At 42.3% G+C, this 20,892-nt stretch overlaps 1 protein-coding gene and 1 long non-coding RNA gene across 2 annotated transcripts; both read right to left on the bottom strand.

Moving 5' to 3' along the window:
* Nucleotides 1-378: 378 nt before the first annotated feature.
* Nucleotides 379-16,400, bottom strand: LOC105027195 (SH3 domain and tetratricopeptide repeat-containing protein 1). Its single transcript, XM_034290847.1, is given in 21 exon segments — nt 379-1,507; nt 1,890-2,086; nt 3,263-3,413; nt 3,791-3,913; nt 4,229-4,379; nt 4,480-4,660; nt 7,018-7,210; nt 7,649-7,818; nt 7,935-8,226; nt 8,229-9,071; nt 9,074-9,303; nt 9,470-9,511; nt 9,664-9,795; nt 11,776-11,970; nt 12,201-12,277; nt 12,369-12,567; nt 12,663-12,806; nt 12,876-12,981; nt 13,296-13,426; nt 14,848-14,919; nt 15,906-16,400. Coding segments are annotated over 21 exon segments (3,885 nt in total). The 5' UTR covers nt 15,910-16,400; the 3' UTR covers nt 379-1,255.
* Nucleotides 16,401-17,422: 1,022 nt separating this feature from the next.
* On the bottom strand, nt 17,423-19,781 carry LOC117594001. The gene is made up of 2 exons (XR_004575445.1): nt 19,371-19,781; nt 17,423-17,696 (listed from the first exon to the last, which is right to left on the bottom strand). It is a non-coding gene; the product is annotated as an uncharacterized LOC117594001 (long non-coding RNA).
* Between the last annotated feature and the right edge of the window lie 1,111 nt (nt 19,782-20,892).

The following is a 20,892-nucleotide window of genomic DNA, read 5'->3' as shown; positions in this document are numbered from 1 at the left end:
TATAAAGTTGTGATTTTGATGTACTGAATATACCAGTCATTACAGAAACGTAAGACAGCATTTCTCTCTGTCTGCAACCAGTTTGAATAGTCACACTTTCGAGGCATGGTTGGTTTACATAATTCCAGTGCAGCAAGTCATTCATCTGGAACGTTTTTGAAGGGTGTCAGGAATTACCGACCATTTTCTCCTTTCTCACTTTCCCTCCCTGTCTCAAAAATCTCTCTTTCTCTTTCCTACACCATTGGGAGAAGGCAGACAATCATTCAATACTAAGTACTGTTAGACATTGTATCTATGGCCCAGAGTTTATTTTCTGGTGGTGTTGTGGTCAGGTTATGACAGACATTTTGAAACTATTATCACAATGGCAACACAAAGGTTTGATTAATTTATTTTAGAATATGGATTTTTATGTTATCTGTACATACATGTATTTATAACAGCATCACAGTGATGGTTGATTGCAAGACACAAGAACACCATAATACATGGGGAAAAAAGGCATTAGTGGCTCATTAGGTATGCGTATGGACCCTGGAGTGATTACCTTTTTTTCCCTCCCCTCTCAATTTCTCAATGCCAAATTAGAAATTTTGTTCACTTCTCATTGCAACAACTAAACAGAAGATCCTGGAGGGTCGACGCTCAATATGTGACTTCTGATGCGCATCTCGCCGAGAGGTTCTTATTACACTGCTTTCTTAGCCAACAACCAAAATAAAGCTTGCAGGCATGTATATCTGACATACCCGTCCAGCCTGGGCGACTCTCCCCGCTACTGGACTTCCGGGCCCCAGCCAACATCTCAACCAGGTTCTGTACACCTAGCAGACCTAGACCACTGCACAACTGGTGGGACCTTCTGAGAATGTACTTGACCAGAAAAAATGACAGGCCTTTGCTACGGCTTGAGGTTTCCCCTAACAACGTTCCCCAGAAGCACCAGATGTTGAAAAGACATTGAAAAGACAATGAAAATACATATTTGAAATTATTTTGCTCAGTGGTGTCCAGTCCAAGTGGTCAAAGTAATTAACTTCTTTGAATCTTCAGATATATTAAAGATATGTCTTTCATGATTCAGTCCATTTGACAAACATAACTTAAACTTCAGGTCATCAATTGAAGGCAATTTCCAGTTATTGCTGCACGATTCTATTCTGATTGATATTGTTACGTATGGAACAGAATACTGATTGGCCAGTTCACAATAACACTCATCAATGGTTCAAAATGACAAACTTTCACATTTCTAAAGGTTTTCCTTGGCGTGTGGCATACTATGGAAGTTCTGAGAGGGGGAGAGGTTGATACGGCGTATGTTGAGGTCCGAAGCGAACACCCTTGCTTTCTGGTAGAAGAAGAGCGAGAGCTCCCGGTCCACCAGGAAGTTGTGGTAGATGGTAGCCAATCGCGTGCAGAGCTGGAGCTGGGACTTTTTGTTGCCTAGATCCATGGCTGCTGCCAGCGCCAGATGGTAGTACCCTGCTGCGTCATAAGGGTCCTATAGGTTAAAGGTCAAGGACAAGGGGTTAAATGTGAGGTTGGACAGTGTTGGTAGAGGAATGCTTAAAAATGTTTTTTGTCTATTGAGAAAATTTTTTTTTTGGGGTAATTCCATTAAAAGACATTTCTCCAAAAGGCCATAATTTGTAATGGAATAAAGTATAGAGGTTTTACTATGTATTTAACCCTTAAGAAAGGCAGAATCTACTGCCTACCCAAAGTTAAAAGGTGAAGGTGCTGAAAACAAAAAGCCGACAGTGGAAATATAAAACAAAGTTACCAAAAATCTCCAGTCAGATGCAACTACATATTATTTTAACCCCAGAAATGCCCCAAAGTTTTAATTACTGTATACCACACAGAGCGGTTTTATTGATTACCTTCAGATCATAGAAGATGATATCACCCAAAGTCTTATAAACTCTGACATAGTACAGGGTTTCCTCATCAAACTGCAGGGGTGCAGGGCAGAGAGAGAGCGTCTTCAAGTAGTAGTGTTCAGCCAGTTCAAATTGGCCCAGACAGTGGTACAGATAAGCAAGGCGGTGGAATGCTACGCGCTCATTCAGTCGATCTCCTATTCCAAAATAAACAGACATAATTTCACCAGTGAGTAACTTCTTCTAAAATTACAGCTAATATACTCTGTCTGGGGTCATTGCATTGGTTTTTTCCCCTGGTGCTGGCTCTGCTGATGTTGACTATTTTTAAGAAGGGTCAACTTGCAAGGACCTTTCACCCCCCCCCCCCCCCCCCCCCCCCCCCCCCCCCCCCCCCCCCCCCCCCCCCCCCCCCCCCCCCCCCCCCCCCCCCCCCCCCCCCCCCCCCCCCCCCCCCCCCCCCCCCCCCCCCCCCCCCCCCCCCCCCCCCCCCCCCCCCCCCCCCCCCCCCCCCTTCCAAATTCATAATTGGGCTGACTGTAATTGACCCTGGAAAAGGGGATATTTCTCTTGGAAAAGTAGAACGACGATGTCCAGCCTAGAGTAGGTCTGACCTCTGGTGGTAGATGCGAGAATCACGCCCAATCCCAAATGTGACCCCCCTACAAACACTAATGGCGCTTTTCCACGGCATGGTACCGGCTCGACTCTACTCACCTTGCCTTTACCCGCTTTGGGAGCTTTTCCACTGCATACTGGTACCAAAGCGAGGAGAGTCGAGGCGAGTTGAGCCGGTACCATGCAGTGGAGAAGCGCCATAAGACAAACTATTCAACCCTGTTTCTTAAATAGCTACCTTGTAGAGTTGAACATTTGATAAAATATATTTTAAGAGCCTGTGCAAATTACAGGAAGTCTCACAAACATGGACCAGCCCACTGTATTGTATAGCTTCCAAGCTATGTGTGGATTTAACTGTAAAAATTAATCAGGACTCCTTCTATGGTTTCAGTTATCTGGGTGCAGCAAATAGATGGACATTTCTCCAAGGTTGTCAGCTTAGGAGGTGTTGAGGGTCTCTTTGCCATTGGGCCACAGCCTCTGGTACAGCTCCTACCCAATGTAATGCTGATGTCCAGGGAGGTCTGGGGATATTCCACAGCCTCTGGTACGGCTCCTACCCAATGTAATGCTGATGTCCAGGGAGGTCTGGGCATATTCCACAGCCTCTGGTACGGCTCCTACCCAATGTAATGCTGATGTCCAGGGAGGTCTGGGCATATTCCACAGCCTCTGGTACGGCTCCTACCCAATGTAATGCTGATGTCCAGGGAGGTCTGGGCATATTCCACAGCCTCTGGTACGGCTCCTACCCAATGTAATGCTGATGTCCAAGGAGGTCTGGGCATATTCCACAGCCTCTCCAAACATCTTGAGATTCAGCAGCAGCTCCACCAGCTTGTTAGACAGTCTCAGCCTGGCCTCCAAACTGCTGGTCCTCACAGCAATGGGCAGGGCACGGTCCTAAAGACACACACACACACACAAATAAGGAATTACATGTTCTGTCCTTCTAACCTATTGATCCCTCATGAACACTTGACTTAGAAGTCCCAGTTCCATTGTGCTCCATCCCATCGCAATTCATTATCAGGAATAACTGAAATCCATCAGTCTGCGAACCTTGTAGCGTAACGGTTTAATACCCCTGCTATAAATATTATTATTAGCAATGTATTAAACCGACTCAAATATTTATTATGTACTGGAAATGTATTTTCATTATCTCTCTGGCCGAGGGAGTAGGCCAGGATATCAACCATTACTGAAGGCTAAAGTGTGTGTCTGTGTGTGTCTGGGAGGGTATGTATGCACAAGTGTGTGGGTGTACATCATACTACCCTATAGAAGCAGATAGCCTTCTCTCTCTCCTGACAGCTGTTGAAGAAGACGTCGCCTGCTGCTTCCAGTAGATGTAGGATGAAGTGTGTGTCTCCTGTACTCAAACTTACGTCCTGGGCCACCTGGTCAAAAGGAAACCGGCAATGGGTTAATGTAACTACGAATCATTTCTCTGTGGAATACTAAACAGATGCCTAATCTTAACTTGACCAAGTTTTTCACAGCAAGAACATAATCCAGCACAAATAAAAACTGAATTGTCTTGTGAATTATAACAAATTGTAAAACCCTTTGTTTAAATACACCACATATTTGAATTTACTGCAATAACTGAACGATTGCATTTACATTGTAGTCATTTAGCAGATGCTGTTATTCAGTGCGACTTAAAGTTCAAGTTATGACACTGCATCTGTATGGATAAAATAGGTCTGGACCTGCACATAGAGGTCCACCAGTTCAGTCTGACCCAGCATGTGGTAGATCTTCCCGGCATACAACCAGGCGTACGCCTCCTTCTCCCTCCGACCCAGGTCTATAAAGATACCCAGGCTCCTCTTGGTGTAGTCTAGAGCCAACCGCCAAGCCCTGGATGCAGGCAGAAATCAAGAGAGGGAAAATGTAAATAATTTGCTGCCAACTACAGACAGACCCACACACACAAACTGTGCCTTTTCCACGCACACACCTCTCTGTCCCCAGACTTAGGTACAGCTGGCTGATGGTCTCCAGGACCTCCCCCTCCTTTTGTCTGTCTCCCTGATTGGTCAGCAGGGTCAGCTGATGTTCGTAGTAGATGATGCACTGAGCGTGGTCAGGACATACAGCTCCGTATAGGTGGGCCAGACGCTGTGTCGCACTCAACTGACCTGTGACACAGATAAGATAAATCCACTGAGTCAGGTCCATGGGGTCAGGTCCACGGAGTCAGGTCCATGGAGTCAGGTCCATGAGGTCTGGTCCACGGAGTCAGGTCCATGGGGTCAGGTCCACGGAGTCAGGTCCACGGAGTCAGGTCCACGGAGCAACACGGCAACAGCATAGTATGCAACCAAATGTGATTCCACCCCCTCCTGCAGGCCACAGGATTAGCAATGCAATCCTAATGGACACGCTCAAATGTATTTGGAGCAGAGATGATGAATCAGGAATCCTTCCATATGTATTGTGTGTAAATACACCACAGGTTGCATAACCTACACTCTTTAAACTGCACTTTATGTAATTTCTATTTTCTACACTATTTGTTTGCAAAAGTATTCAACCCCCCCCCCCCAACCAATTCTTCAATTTTAATTATTTAAACAGAGTTTAGATATTTTATGTTAAAACAACAATTAAAATCAATCCTTGTAAGGTGAAATTGGTTTTATGTTGGGAAGTACTTCTAAAAAAAATAAAAAACAGCTGAAAGATGTTGCTTGCATAGGTTTTCAACCACTTTGCTGTGGAAGCCCCCAGTTCACACAGTAGAAAGAACTGTCCCTAACGAGGACGCAGTTTCCTCACCACTGTCCCCCACCTGTGAACCGCTAACGCTGCAGTCACATCTTCTGGATACAAGCATCAGCATTCGTCAGGTTTTTAATAAGAAGGAAACTGACTTAGAGAGAGAAATACAAATGGGTAAAAAAATATATCAGAGTGTTGAAATGCCAGTAAGCACAATTGGATCAATAATGAGAAGGTGGAAGATGCATCACACCGCCCAGGCACTGCCAGGAAAAGGCTGTCCCTCAAAACCCAGCGTTCAAACAAGGGCGCTCATGGGAGGAGCCACAGAGAGGCCAAAATGACTTTGTAGGAGCTACACAATGTAAAGTGGCTGGGACCGGACTGCAAGTGCACCAGCCAACCATATCACAAAAACAGGGTCTGTATATGGGAGGCCGGGAAGGAAGCAGCCGTTACTCAAAAAGCTTTCTGACCAATAATTTTCATCAGAGATTGGCCATACAAATTGAAGGATGAATGTATGGAGCAAAATTTAGGGAAATACCTCAACTGAACCTGATTCCTTCTGTAAAACAAATGCAAGCTTGTGGGGAAGACAATGATCCCAATTACAAGGCCAAAGAAGCATTTGGGCAGATCAAGAAAAGAGGATTTGTCCTATAGTGGCATGTAAAATTCTTGATCACAATCCCATTGAGAATCTGTGGAACTATTAGGAAAATAACGGTCCACAAGAATTGTCCAACCAACCTGAACAACCTGTAGTCTTGCCAAAAGACTCAAATCTTTCATTGTCATGATGGCCCTAGCAAATATATGTGTAAAGTTTGAACACTTATTCAAGCAACATATTTCAGTTTTTCTAACAAATATTTCCTAACATAAAACACCTTACAAAAACGGATTCAGTGTTAGTGTATTAAAATAAAATATCAATCAAACAAAATGTCAACATACCATTTGTAATTCCGTAAACTTCGACAATTGTTCAAGGGTGTGAATTCTTTTATAAGACTTTATGTCCAAGTGGAAGAGATCAATCTTCAACAGCCTATGGGTTTGCCCTCAAACAACACCAACATCTAAATAATTTATACAATACCACATCAGACTGGCCAAATTAAGCTTTGTAAAGCCATAGGCAGTAATACCAAGGGACTGACCAAAATGGAACCACATTCATGTTTAAATCATTTATCAGATGCTCTCATCCAAAGCAAGCGCAGTGCTTACATTTTCCTTTTTGAACTGCCCCCCTTGGAAATGAAACCCACCACACTGGCTTTGCTTTAACCAATAAGCTGCAAGGGACCAGACACTAACCAATAGGTATGAAGAAAAGCTTTTAGGAGGCACGGTGAAGGGACTCACAATAGCTGTTTTAACAGACGGGAGACAGTGTTCGCTCAGAAAATGTGTGAGTGTTTTGATGGGTTCTTTATTACTAGCTATTAATGCCACAATATTCCTCATCAATATACTAATGCCATGAGCTTCCTCATCAGTTTGCTAAGCCAAATATTTTGGAGGTAACCATGACAGTTTGGTTTCGGATTTAGGAGTTTGAAGATAAGGTTGGGTTAGGTATACAAGTTAGGGAAAATACGATTTTGAATGGGAATAATGTTCGGGGTCCCCACAAAATAGTAAAATGTCAAATGTTTATGTGAGCGAGTGTTGGTTCATGTGTGGGCCTATGTATCTGCCTATAGTATGTCTATGTACAACTCTGGCACTAGAAAGAGGGGGTGAGCAGTAAACGAAAACTCACTGTCTGAATGGTTTGACTTGATGGCCATCAGCAGAGCCCATTCATAGTATATTTTCCCTCGGTTCAGGAGTCCCTGGTTCACACAGTGCTGTCCCATCTCCAACAGAACTGTTATAAAGTTCTCCTCATGTCCCTCTTCCTCCAGCTCAGAGAATAACCGCACAGCTTCTGTAAGATGCCTCTCCCCCAGCCTCTGGGGAAAAAGTGTAATAAGTTAAAGTTGAAAATTCTGACAGCTTTCCCAGAATTCCCTGTTTTTCCAGTAGATCCCAGTAGAATGCCTTTTATTTATTTTTACTTTTACCCAGTTTTCCCCCCAATTTTGTGTTATCTAATTGTGACTAAGGCACTGCCTGACCATTGTAACTCCTAGCAGACACAGGAGAGTTGAAAGGCCTTCAATGCCGTTCTGTTTCCTATTACGGTTATTGCTCAACTGGGATGTCTAGACTGCAAACTTTATGCCCTTTATGCTCACAGGCTCCCAAGCTCCCACAAGGAGTCGCTAGAGCGCCACGAGGAATGGCAATAATATTTGAGACCCACCTCAACCCAAACCCAGACTTTCAACTGGCCAATTGCACCAAAGCCAGTGCATTTTATAATTTAATACCCATGAACTATCACCAACCTTAGCCCCTGCCTTCAGGCACAGTAAACTCAGGTTAGCCTCTGCCACTGCCCAGTTGGCTCTGTCTTCAAACTCCTCACACACGTCGATCGCTGCCTGGTAGCTCTCTGCAGCTCTCCGCAAGTCTCCTTTACATCGAAGAGCCACTCCCCTCATGTTGTGGACCAGTCCTTAATCGACCAATAAACACATTTTCATCTATACAGACCCGGCTGAGACATTTGTTATAGTCATGTAACAGGTTATAAAACTGATGTATACAAGATAAATCGCAAAAAGATCAGACCTTCCTGTTGGGTAATGCAATGGTCTGGCATGGAGGCCAACACTGAATCAAGGATGTCGAGAGATACTTCTGGTTGGCTGTTGCAGATGTGCAGCCATGCTAGCCACACAAGGGCACATTTTCGTTCAGAGCTGCTGGAGGCGCTCAACGATGATGACGGCCCGCTATAATGTTCTATAACGGTGTGCATGGAATGTACTGCATGTCCCAGCATCCCGTGTTTCTGAAATAGCTGGGACAGGCACAGCGCTAAAGTCTGGCTCAGAGTGTGGTTGCCGTTGCCTCCGACTCCATCTAATCCCCAGTGAAAGACAGCGATCGACTCAGATATGGAGCCATCAGAGCCGGAATGGCAACTTCCTGCTTGTTGACTCCATAGAGTCTGGCTGTGTTCTGCAGCACTAGCCCCATCCCATTCAGACAGTCGATTAGCCTAGCCGATGGATGCGTCATGGCTCGTCTGGCTGAGCTGACACAGAGGTGTGGGAGGGAGAGCTGGCTGTACAGCCTCCCCAGGCTCAGGTAACCGTGGCTGTGCGTGACACTCCGGACACCTGGGGGCTCTTCTGAGAGAAACAGTAACCTCTCCAGGAAGGGAACAGTGTCTGCCTCCTCGCCTTGCCTCCAGTGGAGATTCGCTAGCAGGAAACAGGAGCGGGCCTCAGCCATTTTGTTATGACTAAGCACCGCCTTCTTCAAGATGAACTTGAGGACTTCAGAGTCTTTTTCTATGATAGATACACAGTCAGGAATACCCATGAGCAATGCAGCGATGCGCTCTGACAGAGCAAAGTACTTTTCAGTATTTTTCTGCTTGAGATAGATCACTGCTAGGTTAGCGTAGATGCTAGCTAGCATTAACATGTCTGTGAAACCATCTCTTGGTATGCTAAGCGCCTCTTCAAAGTAGACTCTCGCCTGGGAAAATTTTGAGCGTCCTGCGCAAAGTTTCCCCAAAAGAAAGCAGAGGCGACTCTGGGACCAATGGAGACGCTTCTTCCTAGCCGTTTCCCTGGCAACACCTAAATATGCCACTAATTGGTCAACGTCTCCCAAGTGGCCATTGAAAGTGTCGAGAAGCAGTTTTGGTGTTTGTCTGTAGAGGGTACCAAATTCTGGCTTGTAGTCAGAGCACTGAGGAAGGAGAGGAGAGGAACAAGTTGATCTTGCTTGGTGGTGGTGTCTTCCTCTACTGGATGGATGGTGAAGTGAGGCCCACTGGGTAATGCAGTCCAAGAGGTCTCACTGTCCTCCAGAGTTCCATTTGTTGGCACAGTTGCAGAAGGCACATTTCCTTCTTTTAGAATTTCTTCTATCTTCCTCTTCAGTTCTGCTTGTTGGTGAGCGTCCATTTTGCCTTGAGAACAATCTGTTACAAATTGTATGAATATGATTAATTAACATGTTGCTGAAATGTACAAATTATTTATATGAAACATTTCTCATAATGAGATAAAAACACAATATCATACTCAGTAGCCCAGACTGTGGCTTTTACTTAAAGCAAACAATAAATAATAAATACATGTTCCTACTTAGAGGTGATTCCTTTGGAGAGTCCTGTTGACTAAACAGATCTGGAATAAAATGTATAATTTATTAATATCAAAACGGACAGAGGTTCCACAGGAAGGCAGGCAAAGGCATCAGTGCACAAATACAAACAAGCTGAAATGGACACCAACTGTTCATTTGTTGTTGCTTGAGTATTTCTCAATTTCAGTCTCACCAAGTTTATAGACAGATCCAACATCATTCTGGGAGATTTTCTTGAGCAAGGCAATCATTTCTTCTTTGATTTTCTCTTCTTTCAAATAAAAGAATTGCCTTTCTTCTTTATCTAGGAATATGTCCTGATGACCTAAAATCAGGATTCATGAAGCAAAATGGCAACTCATTTCTGAGGTAGAATAACAGCAGATGTTAAAAGGAACGATAGGACTTGTACCCTAAAAAAGGTTATTGGAGGGCCCTTTATGGGTTTTTTTTTTACAAGGGGGGATCCTGTATAAGTTCCTCCAAGAACTCTTTAAAATAATTCTTAAAAGACTTACTTATAAATTCAAAGAACCATTTGAAGAACCTTTTGGGACAGGTTTTTGAGCGGGTAAGTGGTTAATATGATTCTTTGGGTAACAAGTATTAACTGTTCTATACAGTACCCTTTGACATTTTGTCTTGAAGAACTTATGGGGGTTGCCCTGCATAAGTTTCAAAGTAAAGGATTAGGGTTAAATCAAAGAACCTTCTCTTTTTAGTTGTTACACTTTAATGAGTAACATTCATTCTATAGCACTGACGTACACACCAATCAGCCAGAACATTATGACCACCTGCCTAATATTGTGTAGGTCCCCCTTTTGCTGCCAAAACTGCCCTGACCCATAAAGGCATGCACTCCACTGGACCTCTGAAGGTGTGCTGTTGTTTCTGACACCAAGATGTTAGCAGCAGATCCTTTAAGTCTGGTAATTTGCAAGGTAGGTCCTCCATGGATCGGACCTGTTTGTCCAGCACATGCTCGATTGGATTGAGTTCTGGGGAATATGGAAGCCAAGTCAACACCTTGAACTTGTTGTGTTCCTCAAACCATTCCTGGACCATTTTTGCTTTGTGGCAGGGCACATTATCCTGCTGAAAGAGGCCAATGTCATCAGGGAATATTGTTGCCATGAAAGGGTGCACATGGTCTGCAACAATGCTCAGGTAGGTGGTACTTGTCAAAGTAACATCCACATGAAGGGAAGGACCCATGGTTTCCCAGCAGAACATTGCCCAAAGCATCACAGACTCTGCCAGCTTGCCTCATTCCCATAGTGCATCCTGGTGCCATGTGTTCTCCAGGTAAGCGACGCACATCATCCGACTATCCACGTGATGTAAAAGGAAACATGATTCAGCAGATCAGGCCACCTTCTTCCATTGCTCCGTAGTCCAGTTCTAATGCTCAAGTGCCCATTGTAGGTGTTTTCAGGGGTGGACAGGGGTCAGCATGGGCACCCTGACTGTTCTCCGGCTACGCTACAAACTGCAATGCACTGTGTGTTCTGACACTGTTTTATCAGTACCAGTATTAACAGTATTAGCTACAGTACTGTAGCTCATCTGTTGGATCGGGCCACACGGGCCAGCCTTCGCTCCCCAAGTGCATCAATAAGACTTGGCTGCCCATGACCCTGTCGGCGGATCAAATTTGATAGGTACTGACCACTACAGACTGGGAACACTCCACAAGGGCTGCAGTTATGTAGATGCTCTGACCAAGTCGTCTAGCCATCACAATGTGGCCCTTGTTATAGTCGCTCAGATCCTTACGCTTGCCCATATTTCCTGCTTCTAACGCATCATCTTCGAGGACAGAATGTTCACTAGCTGCCTAATATACCTACCCACTGACAACGAGATTATCAGTGTTATTCACTTCACACGTCATAATGATATGGCTGATCGGTGTAAATAATGAACAGTTGTGGAAATGGCAACTGTTTTCGGATCACAGGTTTTCTAAGGCACAACGCATCATGGAGTGCCTGGACACAGCGTTTAGCCATGGTATACTGGCAATACATCACAAGCCCTTGAGATTCCTTATTGCTCTTTTTAAACCGTTTATTAGAGCAGTAAGTATAACAGAATAAGATCTGTAATAAGTGATGTGATGTCATACCCGTAGTATATGGTCTCATATACCACGGCTATCAACCATTCAGCATACAGGTTTCAAACCACCCGGGTTAATAAATGAAGATAAACCATGATGCTCAGCAGAAGAATTCACCTAAAAAAGATATAGACTGAATGCTTCATTCACTGACAGAACTCAGAAAATGCACTTACTCACAAAGGGTATCATCAGCTGGCTTGACCAGCGTGGTCATCACTAGCCCCACTTCGCCGGTCCTCTCCAGCCTGCCAGTGAACCACTCAAAGCAGGACACCAGCAGGCCCACAATACCAACGCGATCCCCCTGCAACAGGCTCAGCTCATCGGGCCCACCAGCGTCATACTCCACGGTAGCCTCGCAGGAACCAATGGCTAGCATGGGAAGGATTGGGAGAGGGGAGGATGGGATTCCATTTTTAAGGTTGATTAAGAGTTCCCTCAATCCTTCTACTTTTATGGGAAAGAGACAGGTCAAACGAGAACAATGAACTGAGATATGTCTGGGAAAGTCAAGAATTATCCTACAGATGGCTGAATCAGAAATAATGAAGAAAACTACATAATTCAGGAAATCCTGTACTGATGGAATATGAATTGCTTACCAAACTGATAGGGGAAGGTACATGCTGGCTTGACACTTCCGACTAAGATGTTCTCTGTACAGGATTTCAAGAACCATCTATTGGGGATATGGGGGTTACCAACACAGCATATTAAATATGTTGGCTTGGTCATTTTAAAGGTGCAAGTATATTAAATATTTTACTGACTGGTGGAATGGTACAACAGGCTCCAGGGCTGGTTTGGGCTTGGTACCCCGAGCTCCATCCCCCAAGGAGAGGACAGTCCACCCCGAACCCAGGAACGGAGGCTCGAACAGGGCTATGTCCCCATGCTCCAGGTACAGGTCACTGCCAGAGGTGGAGCTGTCAAACATCTGGGTGGAACTACAGCTGGCAAAGAAGGAACCTGTCAGAGAAAAAGTGAAGTGGTTGGAAATCCTTCAAATTCACTGCAATATTCACTGCAATATCTAATTAGAGGGGTGTATGTTCAAGAGTTACCCTCTTGCATGAGGATGCCTTTGTACATGAGGTTGAGGGTCTCTTCTTGAATAGATATCTCTATGCCAACATCCTCCTGGTCCAGTGAACTCAACCAGAAGTCCTGGTCCAGGAGCAGGTTCTCCATGCACAAACCCAGAAAACCTAGAAATTAGTTCAATAGGTTAAAGCTCAGCCAGACATCCTGGTCCACAAGGTGTTTATAAGACGTACCCATTGTGTAATATGTGGTGAACTTCCATATCTCTTCAAATGTTTTGAATGTGACCAATATGATGTTTTCTTCACTGTTGACTGAAACCAGCCGGGCAGAGAGTTCCTAAACACCAAAGCAGAGAAGAGAGAATGCTTGATATGAACAGGTTCGAAAAATTTAAGGCAATGTGATTACAAACTGATTACAAAACCACTTAAATGTCAAAGCAAGTGATAACATCTGCAAATATACCGCAAGCATATGCAATAAATTCATTCTATTCACTTTAACTTTACACAGTTGCGATAACACAACAAAAGCTGTGACTAAGCATGTTGAAAAAAAAGGGTGTGACTGAGCCATACTGAGAACAGTATTGTAGTGAATGCTTTTAGTAATCTAAAAATTACAAACATTTTGCATAAAGAGAATTGTACCGTGAAGAGAGCGTTGACCTCTATGCTGTCGACCTCCAAGAGGCGGAGTTTCCCCCGCAGCACTTCCTGGGACCCCTCGTCAGCAGGAAGTCTGTCGGGCCCCTCCACCATAGCCAGCAACATGGGAAGAGCTGGAACACAACAGGACAGGAACACAATATGACACTACACTATGTCTGCAGAAATGATTTAACATTGTTGACAAAAATGATAGGGATTCAATGTTGCATAAAACCACGCAGCCAAGGAAGCCCCTCTGACATGGCCAAACTAGGCAATACTGCAACAGTATGACAACTGAACTGGCACTTTTTTCTGCATGTGACATTGATGTAATGATTTTCCTTGCTCAGGAAAACCTGCGGAATTCATTAAGCAAAAGTAATGGCAGCTTTGTGGATAACTGTTGTTGGTGTTCTCAGAGGAGAACTAGTTCTCAATTGACTTGGTTAAATAACCTGGTTAAATCAATAAAACTGAGAGCTTGCACATGATTGTGTCAGTCCAGTAATTGGGTTTTGAATACAGTCGATTATAACAAACTTCAGTCAACATCTGTCTCCACTGACCAATCTTTGGAAACATCAAATCATTATTGGACTCTATGACAACCTATATAGTTTGACCTATGCTTCTGTTAATGTTTTGAAAAGACAAGTAGTGACAGTGACACTCAAGTGACTTCATAATAAAACAATAACACGTTCTCTAAAAAACACTATGTTGAAGTAACAAACTTCCACATTCTACAGGAATAGCTTTGTCAAGGCAACTAAAACAACTATATAGATACTCACTATATAGGTACTCATACTGTATCCTCAATTGAGCTTTTTGAACTTTTTATTTCGTTATTAACTGAGAGACCTTCAGAATCACTGCTCTGGCGAAACTGTGAACATGACTGACAGCGTGACTGACCCACAGATTAATCTATTACTTCACAGAGGTTTCTCAGGTCCAAGGTATAAGACAGTTAACCGCATGATTTTCAACAATCAGTGACTATCTAGCCTGGGCCCTGATCTATTTGTATTGTCATCCCAAACATGATGGTGACAATGGGAGTTGGCAAGGTAGTAGGCTATAGAACAATCTGACTAGAAAATTCCTGCTTTATGGGATCCAGGCTACTACTTGGGCTTGCTAAAGTATAGGTTGTTGGATGTAATGTAACACAGAGCTAACTGTGAACAGAGAGAGAGAGAGAGAGAGAGAGAGAGAGAGTGAGAATACAGAGTTAACTCATAAACCATAACTTTACTTCAACGAAAAAAGCCAAACCCCAAGGTCCACTTTGGAATACTGTGGCTAGAACCACTGTACAATTCCATTCTATTTAATTCCAAGTTCCACATTCAGAATGAAGTCTCTAACATATAATACTGTACATATCTGGGGAAGATGTTGCTGGACTTCACACTAATGAGAAATATCCCATTTTGTTTCCGTATTGATATTGTTTCATAGTAACATATCTGATGCCTTTCAGATCATAATTATCAGATTACATGTACCTTGTCAGACCTGTTCCAACATCAGCTATAGTTACCTGTTGGGAAGCCGTTTTCAGACATTAGCATGGTTCCCTTTACGCTACTGGCTTCTCTGGAGAGTGACTTCTCTGTAACATACAGGCACTTTGGTTATGCATAAGAGACACAACAGATAATGAAACATGATATAAAGGTTTATAAGGGGTTGCGTATGCTCCTTATACGTCGTCTTGTTAACTGGAGCTGGAATTTATAATATGTTGATATAACAAATGTTATTAGAAATTAGAAAAAAACTAAGGTAAAAAACTGTCCTTTGAGAACTTTCCAGTACTTCATTCAGTCAGTGGGTGACATGCCTTTCATGTGAAAGGCAGGAAATCATAGTAATCTCTAGTTCTCTGCCCCAATGTTTCCTGACTGTGCTATCGCTTTCTCTCTTACACTCTCTCTCTCACTCACACACACACACACACACACACACACACACACGTTTACATAGCTCTACAAATGGGGAAATCAAAGTTGATAGCCATTGAAATATCCTACTTTACGAATCCTAATCTTAATCCTTCCTCTAACCCTCAATAACCTAACATTCAACTTTACCCTAGTCCTAATGAACAAGCCAAATCGGTCATGCCTAAGCCAGGTTCTAAACCTAACCCTAATTGTAACTTGCCTTAAACCTAACACTAATGTCCCTATTAGTCAACCTTTTCTGATTTAACCACAGTTTCAGGACATTTTGTTCCCTGTTATATAGTTACCAAACACAGAGAAAAGAAGCCAGCTGCCAAGCTCAGATTTCAGTGTCCCCAGCCTAACAGGATGTCAATGAGAATGGTGACAGGGGCACAAAACACCATAAACCTCTAACAACCATTGAGGGAAACTGACCTATTACGGCTGTTTAAAGGACTACACAAGTACCAACGTAACTAAAAGACATAATCCTGAAGAATTTCCTATCATTACATACACCTATTTTGTGCAACACTGATAGTGATTATCTAAGCCATGGGCTGTAACATATCCCAAAACAATTCTAACAGTATCGCTAACAACTACTGCAGGAGGCGTAATTTTTCTAATTCATATACCACTGACTCACCCATTCTTCTACTTTTGGTGATGGTTCCAAATTTTACATGATCATGGTAATGATATTTGTGGTCTTCAGCTGAGAGCTCTTTCCCGCAACAGCGTCTGTTGGTCTCAATTCCGTTACCCACCGCAAGCGAGACTGGTTCGAACTCCTGTTCCGCGTTTGACATTTTCTAAAAAATGTATTCCCACTTTTTACAACTAGGATCCCAATTGTAAACTCCGCAAGCGGATGAAGATCACGCGCCCCCGCACCCTCTTTGCACACAGAGTGCGCACTATCTACGGAGAACCTCATGCACTTCATCAAAGAGCTCATAAAACATTTGAGAAACACCACATTTGGAAATATATTGTCGTAGCAGAATGTCAATATTCAATAGTCCATTCAATAGTAGGTTTCTATTTCAGATTTTAGTGAAAAATCATTCACTACCATCCGTTGTTTTCCTTACATTTCCCAACATAGAATTGTTAAGATACTGTCCTATGACGTTTCACTCGCGAGCCACTCCAGTGTAGTGTATGACTAGTGTGTGGAACGTACGCTGACAACATCGAACAAGTTAATAATCGCTGACTAAACAAATACCTCTTTTCCAAAATCCAACTCTGGTCAACAGAAGCAGTTCCCAGTTATAAATATATTCCACAGACCCTGGGGAAAAATAAGTGTCAATCTGACCAATAATAAAGAAATCAAAACAGATTTTTACAGTAAGTGAGTGCACAAGCTTAAGTGTGGGTTATTGATTTATATCTTCGGGTAGATCTGATTATCGTGCCATTCATAATTTTGGCATTTCAGATCTTTTATATTGACAAATAAAATAGCCCCACCTCCCAACCGACTGAACAGTCAAACAAAATCTATGACACATTATCCAAATATAAGATACTTGTTTCACTTGCACCAGCTGTTGATTAATTTCCCAACTCCTAAAAACATTTAATGATTTCACTTGTGTCTTACCCCAAACTAAATTTGATCTGTCACATCCTAGGAAAAGAGTCAGCATTTCCCCTTCCTCTAACGCAAAGGAGGTTAATACATTGTCTGCTCTGATTTAGGCCTAGAAAGCAGAGCACCGTCGATGCTATCCCATTCAATGAAGAGACCCAACATTCCCAGCAGGCTCTAGCAGTAATTAAAAAAAAAATATTTCATTCATCTTGTGCACCAAGTTAGTTATTTTCTTTGTTTTCTTCTCAACCATGAAAAGTGTATGATAGCCTAACAGTAATAAAATATGTACTCTATTCAATGCAACCCACACCAAAATATTTTTTAATAAAAAATATGTTTGTGATTGCACATCTCTTTTGTGAAAAAGCTGAGTAATTGTTGACTGTTAGTGTTAACCGGGAAGTAATAGCCTTGTGGGAACGTTTTACTTTACAGACAGTATACATTTCTGAAAACTACAAACTATCATGAATACAAATCAGTTTAAATCATTTAGGTATCTTTATCAGAATCCAAGTTACACAGAAAAATGAAAAAATGCAATAAGGGAGAAAATCTAAATCAAAGTTTTTATTCCATTTAATTCTAAATCAATTTAGAAGCATCACAGAAATGCCAGCACAGCTTGATTATTTCAAAATAGATTTTCCAATCTATTGATTATTCTTAAAACAGGAACAAATGGTATTCTTTGCATTAAATAACCAAAACATGAACAATAAATGCCTTCCCCTGTTCTCTACAGTTTTCTATGGAAGATCTTGATGGTGAGGCTAGACCATTCCCTGCTGATTCTGAAATTTCTGGACCATCCATTATATTCACAATTATCTGAAAAGAGGAGTACATAAATCAGTTGTAATTGACTCACACACCATTTGTGCATGATGGATTTACACACACACACGCAAGTTTGTACAGCTACCCTCATGGGGACCAGAAAATAGAAATTGCATGCTCCCTTGCCCTAATCTTAATCTTTACCCTAAACCTAACCTTAACCTAACCCTAATCTAACCCTAAACCTAACCCCTAACCTTAACCTCAATAAAATAACATTTATGCCTAACCTTAACCCTAAACATAACCAACAACGCCTGGACCTTAAAGAAACTCCAATTCTAACTATAAAATCAATTGTAAGTTTTACCCTAAAACTAAACCGTGAGCCGGAAATTGACTTTTGCCTCACAGGGACCGGCAAAAGGTCCCAATGGGGCCAATTTTTTCTGGTTTTACTATACTCATTGGGACATTTGGTCCCCATGAGTTCAGTAAGACCTAACCCACACACACACACACACACACACACACCAACAGTTGCTGTGACACATGAATTTCACTGGTCTCAGTTATAACAGTTATAACAGAGATGATCAGACCCTTACAAAAAAGTCCCACAGGAATCCTGAAAGAATTCCATCTGTGCAGGTGTCCTGCAGGAAATCTCCCTGATGCCCCTGCTTGTGTATGACTTCTGTATATGTATGCATCCTGCACAACCATGACAATTCATGCAGGAATCCTGCTGGACCAAATCCTGTAGGATTTTAAATTGCAACTTAAACAATTTTTATATACCAGCAGGATGTAAATTCCTGCAGGACTAAAACCTTAAAGATTTGGATATTCCTGCAGGATATGTGAATATGCAAATTCCTGTCATCTGCTCATGTTATATTATAATATTAAGTAATATTAACTATGTAATATTATGCAGGTGGACTTCAATGACACTAAGTACAAACAATAGTATCTGGTCTTGTGTTTTTCATTGACTCACAATTTTTAAGTAGCTCAAGTTACTTTAGAAAAGGGTTTAGCTGATATTACAGAAATCAATAAATTAAGACAAAAATATGAAAGCAATCCAAAACTATAATGTTATCCCAATTTAATTATGCACAATACCATGACTGTATTGTCATGTTATTTTCTGTTTGTGAAATACAATAAATAAATAAAGCTCTGTGAGAATATACTGCCTCATCTTTACAGCTCAATCTTATGTGCCATATTATGACTTTGCAAATATGTACTGCAATATTCTCTCGTTACAGCAAGCCTAACAGATGTTCTACCCAAAAGCTGACTGTCAGCTTATCATTTTGAGTGTACGTGTTGATTGCGCGTAATTGGTTCGACGGGTCACGCGATTTGACGAGACCGAGCGAGATTGGAAACGTGTATTTTTCCAATGGTCACTCAGGTATCTCAATTCATGCAGGTAACGTCGTGTACCTACCTTTAGCTTTTTACCAATACTATGTTCTTTTCAGCTATAACGCTAAAGTACTGTACGTCAACACATTGTCCAGCTAGTACAGTATATATTGTTTAATTTAACGTTAGCTGGTGTATGTAATTGTCTAACTTATCTTGAATACGTAGCAAACTAACGTTGGCCGAGTAGTGGTAGTGGGTGCCGTAGTAGCTAGCTACAGTAGCTAGTTATGTTACTAACGACTTTTGCTATCAATTAACAGTATCAATCAGTTAACATACCGTAAATCATTTACTTGCATCACACAAGGTTTTTGCAGAGTCGGCTCATCACTGTCACTTGCTGTTACTCGATTTATGATTAAGATCTTCGTTGGTATCACTTGTGAATGAGGTAAACAATGTACTGCAGTAGTCTCTCGTAACAGCAGGTCTAACAAATGTTCTTCCCAAAAGCTGACTGTCTGCTTATCATTTTTGCGTGTACGTGTTGCTTGCGCGTAATTGATTTACAGGTCACGCGACTTGACGAAACCGAGCGAGATTGGGAACGTGTATTTTTCTAACGGTCACGCAGGTGTCTCAAGTCAAGCAGGTAACGTCATGTACCTACTTTTAGCGTAAACTGTTATCTGTCGTTTGCTATCAATTAACAGTAGCAGTCAGTTAACATCCGTAAACCATTTACTTGTTTACTATGGAAATAATAGTAATCATCCCCAATACTATCGATACAATAAATCTAAAAGCCTGCTGCACTGAACAATCGGAAACTATTTATAGACGCGACGCAAGAGTATTCTGGTGCATTACGTTAATCATTTTCAAAGGTTAGTCCGGTATACCATAGGTACGGTATAAAATAAAAGTTTGTACTTTATCTGAAATTGGAAAAATAACATTGTATATTTGGCAGTGACTGCAGGGGCACTCAAGTGGCCAATCAGATTTCAGGTGGGGCAAGCCCCATGGTTGCTCAGACCCTAAATCCGCCAGTGACTTTCAAGTCCTCAGTTATGATAATGGAGAGACCCAAATAGACACAAATTCTGTGCAAATTCTGAGGCTGTTCTAACGGTTCACAGACAAGGTTTTGTGAACCGGCCCTTCACTGTCACTCTCTGTTACTCGATTTATGATTAAGATCTTTGTTGGTATCACTTGTGAATGAGGTCATCAATAAATTCCCTAAATTATTTCCTGGCAATGTTGCCCATATTTAGGGGCGTAGGTTTGATTTCAAATGTGAGGGGGACAAACACTGGTGTAGCGTGGTGATGCGGGACCGGGTGCAAGCTGTCCTTACATGGACCCCATGCAGTATATACGCATTAAAAGCCGATCCTGAGATCTGACTGTCATAACCACACAGAAAAACAATAAAAAGTAAAAATACAAAACATTTATATAGAGGTCAAGCCACTGTGGGACCTGGTGGAACAGCACCCGTATAGCTATGCAGGTGGGGACAAAATGTTTTTGCAAATGCCCATGTTTTGAGATGGGATGGCCAACAAGCTCATATAGGTGTGATGGCCATATGCTGTATGTGCACCGATGGACAGATCACATTGATTCTGCTACAATGAACATGCAAAATACAGCCTTCAGCCATTTAATTTAATATTACTTAGTTAACATATTGTCTGATGTGTGCTCTTAGTGAAGAGCTACTAGAGACCTCTGTATTTCAATGTGTGTGGCTGATCTGTGATCTACATGTACATTTTGCCTGTACTGTACATCCTCACCTCCCAAGCTCCACCCCAGATAGCAATGAGTCGGCGGACCGGAGGCGGTCCTC

This window comes from Esox lucius, chromosome 24 (genome assembly GCF_011004845.1).
Source record: "Esox lucius isolate fEsoLuc1 chromosome 24, fEsoLuc1.pri, whole genome shotgun sequence".
Classification (NCBI taxonomy): Eukaryota; Metazoa; Chordata; class Actinopteri; order Esociformes; family Esocidae; genus Esox; species Esox lucius.
This window is presented reverse-complemented; position numbering and strand designations above follow the sequence as displayed.